The 8,424-nt window shown below is 33.9% G+C and overlaps 1 protein-coding gene across 2 annotated transcripts; it reads left to right on the forward strand.

Annotated features, from left to right (window-relative positions):
• The first annotated feature begins 548 nt into the window (after nt 1-548).
• On the forward strand, nt 549-7,644 carry LOC126713270 (uncharacterized). Of its 2 annotated transcripts, XM_050412977.1 has the most exons (13): nt 550-806; nt 1,414-1,651; nt 1,751-1,819; nt 2,475-2,549; nt 2,940-3,037; nt 3,219-3,462; nt 3,807-3,881; nt 4,674-4,771; nt 5,041-5,293; nt 5,520-5,636; nt 6,272-6,559; nt 6,655-6,716; nt 7,218-7,644. In XM_050412977.1, the coding sequence occupies exons 1-13, from the start codon at nt 702-704 to the stop codon at nt 7,395-7,397; spliced, it is 1,902 nt and encodes a 633-aa protein (XP_050268934.1). In that variant the 5' UTR covers nt 550-701; the 3' UTR covers nt 7,398-7,644. The 2 variants fall into 2 exon arrangements, with proteins under 2 accessions (XP_050268935.1, XP_050268934.1); XM_050412978.1 differs by lacking the exon at nt 1,751-1,819 and having other exon boundaries at nt 549-806.
• The last annotated feature ends 780 nt before the right edge of the window (nt 7,645-8,424 follow it).

Raw genomic sequence — 8,424 nt, forward strand, 5'->3', positions numbered from 1 at the left:
TAAGAGATCTAGGGTTCAATCTCCGCCTACACCAAAAATTGATTGGTGTCTTAGTCTGATGATAAAAAACTATCATCAGGAGTGGATGCCATAAGTTAAAACTCTCTCTAAAAAAAAAAAAAAGTTTTATATTCAGTGAATTAGGGTTCAAATCCTCCTTCCTCATTGTTGTAATTGTAACTATTAAACTGTAAACAAATAAAAATAGAAATCAAGTCTCATGCTTTTGAGTTTATTCACAAACACATTATAATGTTTAAACTCGACTCATTTAATAGTGAAATTTACATTTGGGTTTAAGTTTGTCTTGTTTGCTCAATAAATAAAGGTTTAACACTTTAAAGTTTTAGAATTTAGATTTTCCTTTATATTTTATATTTCATTGTTAGCACATCAACTTATCACATATGCTAGTTGACCCAATTAAATGATGACACATGGATTTACCTATTATTTGTAATAAAATAACTAAAAAAAAATTCCGGATTAAAATTTAAAATAGATAGTTTGAGAGTTGAGACCAAATAGGCAAATAGCATATTTTCAAACCCCCTTCCAAAAAAAGAAAAGAAAAGAAAAAGAGCAATTCATAAACATAGTCACTCCCGCGTACCGCCACTGGCATATTTTCAGTGTATCTTCGAGACTAGGCTTCAGGGCTCCATTCATTGGTGACAATTTGACAGTCCGTGACTCTGAAAATGGCGGAGGTGAAGCGGTGGAGCGTGACATACACAAAGCACGTGAAGCAGAAGCGCAAGGTTTACCAAGACGGTTTCTTAGACCTCCACTTCTCCACCAACAAGGTCTTCTTCTTCTTCTACTCTTTTTTTCTATTTCCAGCCCTAATATTGACGAGAAATTTTAATTTTACTTGGATTTTTCAGTTAAGTAAATATTATTGAAATTTCGTGTTAAGCACTCTCTAAATTAGACAAACTAACCGGAAATGTTGCAAAATTCTGAGCTCGAACGATCAAATTTGTATATAAATTCGTAGTTTATGTACTTATAAATTCAAGCTAATGTGACTGTTATTTTTATTTTTTATAATTACCGGCTTATTCATTTTCTAGATCAAAATTTATTTCCAAATTGATTTACTCAATGTGTTTATGTCGTATTATACTAGCTTCACTAGAAGATTATGCTTTTATCTTTCATGAAAGTTTTAATTTTAGCAAATTATAAAGTTATTCAAGGTGGTTATAAATTTTAATTTTACAAAAACCGGCTTGTGCATTTTCTGGATCAAAATTAAGATCCGAAATTGATTTACTCGAGGTGTTTTTGTTGTATTAGGCTTGCTTTACTTGAAGGTTATGCTTTTATCTTTTATGATTTTTTTTTTTTTTTTTTAAGCAAATTATGAAGAAATTAGAATTTGATATTGGATTGATGTTTGGTATACAGGTCATGCTCTACGATGATTGCGAGAAGCTATTGGAATGCAGGATCTTGAAGAAAGATGAAGCAGTTAGTTGCGGCGAAACACTGACATTCAATGCATATCTCATTGATGTTGGCGAACCCGAGGGTGATCATAAGCCTACAATATCTGGTTTGAATTGTCAAGGAAGAGATGAGAAAATCACTGAGAAACCGAGTCATTGGCGTGGACAAAAGTTTAGGAATCATTCGATTTCTTTTGGTATTTAGCCTTATGATGTTTTGCTTAAGAACTTTTCAGTTAATAAGTTTTCAGTCACGTTTTCAGTTTTGTTTATTTCTTTTGCTTTCCATTCCGAAGATAGAAAGAACAATGTGGAGATGAACAAAGCACGGCCAACTTTGAGCCCATCACAGAAGATTATTAGAGGTTAGGATAATGACTTAGATGATTTGATTTGTAGTTTCATACAACATTGGCAATGTCAATTTCTTTTTTTCTTTTTTTCCTTTTTCTCTCGAGGCTAGTTGTTATTTGTTAGATTAATGGTTAAGTGATTAAATTCACACTTTTCTATCAACTTAACATATTGGTATAAGTGGTACTTTATCATGGTATTAGAGTAGAGCTGGTGGTCTAGGATTTGAAGCCTGTTTCCACTCTATCTCATATTTAAAGTTAAATTTCACTTGTTAGGCCTCACTTATTGAGGGGAAGTCTCAGCCCACATGTGGGGTGGAGTCTCAGATTAATGGTTATTTGATTAAACTCACCATTTACTATTTTGGGACAAGTGGTAGTTTATCACTAGAATAAGAGGATATTGGGTTTTTGACACATTAAGTAATGGATCATATTTAAGCTGGTGTAGACTAATGCTACTGGGCAACCTAAATTTTTGGTGAAAATATCCAGTTCAGATGTAATTAGCTTTACTGTTTACTTTTCATTAAAGACGACAATTGTCTGAGTCAATCAGCATTCAAGGATTTCCCCACAAAAGAAGTGCATTTTTCCTAACATTGGTGTAGTGCATGTATATCACCTGGTCCTGGTGAGCTTCTAAAAGTTTCTTGCATTTCAGAGTTTAAGAAGAGCGAACTGCACAAGTATAAAGCACCACAGAGTAGTCCAGATACAAAAAAACCAAGCGCAACAGGTTAGATTGTTAATTTGCTGCTGTGCCTTTGATGGACACAAGGTTTTTTTTACTGCATTGTGAATATGACTTTTTTCTTTCGGGCAACGTGTCTTATGAAATGCTGAAGCATTACAGAACTTTCATTACTATAATGACAAAGGGTTGGTTAATTGTCAAATTGATACTTGTTGCTTCCTGTTGCTTCAGCTCCAGGGGATTTATTGCATTCTTCTCTGTTAATTATTTTTTCCTAGTTTTGCTTTAGCTGTTTAATTTGTTCCCCTTTGCAAGCTTTCCTTTATAATTTTTTTGGCTCTTTGTGTTCACCATGGTGAACATAAAGTGTTATTTTTTTAAATAAAGCAATTCTACTTATTAAAAAAAAAAGTGTTCCCCTTTGCAATATAGAATGGCAGGTTCTGTACACTACACAAATAACTCAAAAGGCCAAAAAGTATCATGATGGATTTCTACGACTTCCAACATGCGGAACTCTTGGGAGGCAGGTTGACTTTGCTATTTTCATTGAATTTATTTTTACAAGGCCATTCATCTTGTTTGTTGATCTAAATAAAATAAAATCAAAAACCATTCAATAACTCACTCATTCTTTATGTCCTTTTCCAAGCTAATTTATTTTGATTGCATACCTGACTTTAACACTCAGCTTTTTGGGTCTCTATTCAGGTGATCCTATTTGATGCAAGCAGAAAACTATTAGATAGCAGGTTCCTTAAGAAAGATGAAGTGATAAGATCTGGTGAATCAGTAGCTTTTGATGGTCATTTGGTTGAAGTTGGAGAACTTGATGGAGACCATAAACCTCTCATGGATTTGAATGTTCAAGGAAACAATCTCAATGTTGTTAAGAAAAATGGGATAATGCATGGACAAGAGAACTGTATTAACCTCAATAAACCTGTTGGCCAAGGTTGGTTCCTATATTTATCAACATTAATTCTTCAAATTTTTGCTTTCTCACAGTGATTGTTTAATGTATTCTACCTCCTCAGCTGCTTTAAAGTATTTTCACTTTTTGTTTTTTCTCTCCCTTAGTCTTCTATGCCTTTACAATTGATATATTGCTTTAGTTTTGGGATTTGGAAGCATTTGCATACTTTTGTGTTTCAAATATCTGTGCTCCAAGGGCCTTCCACCCCCCCCCCCCCCCCCCTTTCTTTTGCCTTGTTTTGGGAGTTGAAATGGAGTTTTGTCCCTGACATATGATTGCTAGCATGATACTTCATCCTCAAAATGTTACTGATTTCATTTCAGAGTTCAAGAAGAGTGAACTGGACAAGTATGGAGCACCAAAGAGTATTCAGGATACAGAAAATACTAGTTTAACAGGTCAGTTTGTGAGTTTGCTACTGCATTAATACCATTTCGTGACCCTTATTAACTCACAAGCTGAAGTTTTGGTCCTAAAAATGGTTGAGAAACTCAAATGTCATTGCTACATTGTCAACCATACCTTGGATCAGGTTGTAAAGGGAATCGTGGGATGAGCCTTAAGTTCAAATCTTATTATTAAAAAATAGAAGTTAAAATAAAATAAATATTTTACCTAGCATGTCCCCATATGTGTTTCGGATTGTATGTTATGTATATATTTTCATTTGGAATGCTTTATGAATAAAAAATGCTATGTAATTGAGCTGTTCATATTCATCAAATGCAATAGTTTTTATTTATAAGGCCATTGGAATTTCAATACTTGTGATATGCTTGAAGCTTACAGCTGTTTCTATGCTGTCATGTATGAAGACCATATTCTGATACAGGCATAATTGTGAATGTCATGCATTGGCATTGCAGCATGTCAAAGATCGATATGAATGAGAATAATGCAACAAAACTGGCTTTTCTAGATTCTCCATGTTTATAATTCTAAAGCAATTCGTGTGCATTTACAGAAACTTGATTTGCCTAATTTCATCAATTAGTTCAACAATCAACACAGTCAAAATAACAGAACAAAAATTGATTGTTGTTTCTTGTCTAGGATTCTTTTATTATTATTATTTTTACATTGCAGTGGAATCTCGGATCTCCCTTGGGATCTATTGCATATTGTCCTAGTTGTTTTATCTTCTTTTCTGTTTTTTTCCCAGGTTAACATGTCATTTTTTTTACATATAGAATGGCAGGTCCTGTACACTACACAATTAACTCAAAAAGCCAAGAAGTATCATGACGGTTTCTTGCGACTTGCAATTTGCGGCTCCCTGGGGAGGCAGGTCAATTTCAGAACTATAGTTTGTCTTAGTCTCAAGATAATTATCTTGTTTGTTGGCCTTGGTGGAGACCCGTTCAATTAATTTTTTCATATCATTGATTTTTTACTTTTCCCTGTCACCCACTGCATAACTGACTGAGCAACAATGTAATTAAGCATCCCCTGTAAAGTGATACATTTAGTTTCTAGATTGACTTGCTTTTATTTTCTTCTTTCACTGGTGTTCTGTCCATATTGATGCATAAGCTTCCTTTTTCGGTCCCTTTTCAGGTGTTGCTATATGATGCAAGCAGGAAACTTATAGATAGCAGGTTTCTGAAGAAAGGTCAAGCTATAAGATCTGGTGAATCAATAGCATTTGATGCTCATTTGATTGACATTGGAGAACCTGAAGGAAACTATAAATCTCCAGTAGATTTGATTCATTTGAATATTCAAGGGAAAGATGGAAATATCATTAAAAAATCAGGATTAATGCATGGGCAACAGGATTGTCATAAAGACAGAAAATCCATTGTAAAGGGTTAGTGTAATTGTTTGTTATCAACTTGATACTCTTCTAATTGTTTATTATCTGTTTTAAAAACGTTTTAATTTATTTATCAAAAAAAAAAAAAAAAAAAAAACTCGATACTCTTCTAAATAAAAGTCATCTCCTGGAATAAATAAAATATGTAAAAAATAAAGATAAATCTATTCCCAGTATCTCTTTTACTCTCATCTGAAAATATTTTGGACTGATTGTACAGGGGCACTGCAAATCAATGCACATTCAGAAAAAGATTCAGATTCAAAATTTAGCATCTCTAGTGTAGATGAGATCAAATTAAGCAGCAGAGTACCTACAGAAAAGCCTTTGCGTGACGGTGAGTTAAAGGTTGCACTGCATCACAGAAAGCAACATTATAAACTTTAAAAAGTTGTCTTTTCTTTTTTATCATTTGTTTCTTTTTGGTGGCACATTAACTTTGTTTACATAATACAAGTTTCCTTATATCTTCCCATCCTACATAATATAAAGTTTTAGAAGGTAAAAAAATGGTGAATGTCCTGCCACCAGGCCCAAGACTAGATGTATGATTTCTAATGCAACTAATGTTGGCCAAGTCACACTTCGTAGATTTTATGCAAAATGGTACTCTTTTGGGTGTCCCATTTAACTTTTTAGACACATCTCTAGTTTTCTTTAATGCTTTTGGAAGTTTGTGAGGGAATGAATGCGCTAGTAAAATATGAGGTCCTAGTGCTTCTGTTTCTGCCTTTCACTTCTTAAATAGCCATTAGTTACGTTATACACTCAACAGAATTGAGGATTGGTCTGTGTGTCTCCTACCATAGAATGTCTAATGGCATCAGTCCTAGAGACACTCAGTTCATCTGTCATGTTAAACTTTGGTCTGCTTTAAAGATAATTAAATAGTCTAATAAACTTCATTTCTGATCTCAACTCATTGCTGCATTAAATCTATCTGCCAGTGATTCATGGTTTCCATTTGTGCAGCCCATAAAATCTTGTCTTTCCTCCAAAAACCTACGGCTTGGGGAAGCAATGTTGTAGGCAATATGGACGACTGCAAAATTGAACCAGCTTCCACTACTAAGGGACATCAATTTTCAGATGTTATTGTACTGGATTTTCCTGAAGATGGTGAAATAGTGAGAGCATCTTTGCAATGTCATGAATCAAATCAAAATGCAGGTGTTGTGGAATCAAGTCAAAATTTAGGCATGGGAGAATCAAGTAAAAATATAGGCATTGGGAATTCCCCTAATCTTATGTCTTTGGAAGGCAAGTTTTAATATAATATTGTGCATCTACGTTTCTCTATTTTTTAATTTTAATATTTAACTAAATAGAAAGCTTGACCTGAATGAATTTTGCAGCAATATCTAGTTGTAGTGGCAGTGAATTGTCCAAGGGTGTCAACCATGGAAACTCCCACCAGGTCTGGCCATAATTCTCTCTATTATCTTTTCAACTTCCATTTAGATCCTAGATCATCACTAAGCCTACTCTCTATAGAAACTTTTGTATATACATTCTGTCCTAAGACAGTTTTGTTGTCTTTTTTGTACAATTGGGATGTCAGCACAAAATACCATTTGTTACAATAGGTGAAGCCCAACATTAATAGTGTAGTAGATTTTTAAGAATATGAAGTCTGAACTCTCAATGGTGGAAAAAGATTAATGTAACCAAATACAGTTGGTTTTTTTTTTTTTTAAATGTTTTTATTGTAGAGTATTGGCTGGAATCCAAATAGTTAAGCTATTTGTCAGTTATGCCCAGTTATGCCTTCATCATACTACATAAATGTTTATCTGGTGTACAGTTATTCTTTCTTTTTCTGTTGTCTTTTATGATTTTCATTTTTATAGTTCTTGTTTGTGAAACCTTAAGCTTGGTTTAAAATTGATGTATTTTTGTTGCAAACGGTTTGTTTCAGCCTTGTTCAGACAAAGTTGAAGCTGATGCCAAGTGGTGTGATGGAGATTTTGCTTTTGGTAAATCAAGCTTGACTGCTTCTGCTTCTCATGGTCTTATTGATGATGTAAGGAAGACTTCTATGCAGCATACATGTACAAGGGAAATAGATGACTGTCCTAGTTTTGATCTAGGATTTTGAAAATTATCTGATACATAACAATGTACCATGTATCTGTCTTTGAATACTAATATCTGTGATTTGCTGTTATCTTGAATGAGCTGATCACTCACATAGAGCCTACTCAATATATTGTCACATAATTCACACAATTGTACATGCATGGGAGGCAGTATTAAGACCAAAATAACCCCAACTGTTGGGTTTCCAACTGTCTGATACACTTTATTTTATTTTATTTTATAAAAATCTGATTATTCAGCTTGAATGTCATGATAATTAAAACAATTAGCACGAAAGATTGAATGTCTTGCTACATGCTTGTTGCAATTTTCTTTGGTTGGTTACATCTCTGAAGGGCAAATCCCAATGAATCTGAGGGGAATCTCATTGTATTGTGGCAAGACAGTTTCAAGAAGTTGATGATGGTATGATACCTTTGCAAATGCATAGTTTGCAGCAGTATTCACTATTCACAAGTCCAAACGGGTTTGAATCAAGTATTAAGCTGTTGAGCTTGGACTGGCTAAACAAGGTTGTGTCAAAGTGCAACTGAAGGTTGAGTTTGGCTTATCAAGGTTTGCAGTTGATGAAAATTAGACACACCCAATATGAGTAATGGTTTAAGTCTGAACCTTATGATAATGTAATAACTTTTTCTTCTTGATTTAACATTTATCATGTCAACACCCAAAAAATAAATTATGGAGAGAACATTCATTGAGACTATTTGAAAAGAACAGTCTATGTTGCATGAAGAGTTCATCATGGTGAGAAGCTCCTTGCAAGGCACAATTGGAAGGGTAAGAACTCACGCTCTCCAAGAGTTGATTATTTTTTGACCTGCTAAAATAATTAAAACCAAGTTGAACTTCAAAAATCAGTTTGGACTGTCTTGTCGCCTAAAACCAGAATAAAATAGTCATCCTAATTTCTTAAATCATGTGCAAGATTCAACTGCTACTGGAAAGTCCAGAACTCCAGATGATGATTCTCGGAATTTAACTGAGGATAGTGCCTGGTTTGGTTGAGTTCAAAAATAGAGACA

Source organism: Quercus robur, chromosome 2 (genome assembly GCF_932294415.1).
Source record: "Quercus robur chromosome 2, dhQueRobu3.1, whole genome shotgun sequence".
In the NCBI taxonomy this organism is placed as follows: Eukaryota; Viridiplantae; Streptophyta; class Magnoliopsida; order Fagales; family Fagaceae; genus Quercus; species Quercus robur.

Excerpts from the sequence above, each read along its gene's own strand:
- LOC126713270 (XM_050412977.1), top strand. The coding sequence starts at position 702 with ATGGCGGAGGTGAAGCGGTGGAGCGTGACATACACAAAGCACGTGAAG. Across the intron at positions 5,294-5,519 it reads CAGAAAATCCATTGTAAAGG|GGGCACTGCAAATCAATGCA; the intron begins GTTAGTGTAATT and ends CTGATTGTACAG. Across the intron at positions 6,560-6,654 it reads TAATCTTATGTCTTTGGAAG|CAATATCTAGTTGTAGTGGC; the intron begins GCAAGTTTTAAT and ends TGAATTTTGCAG.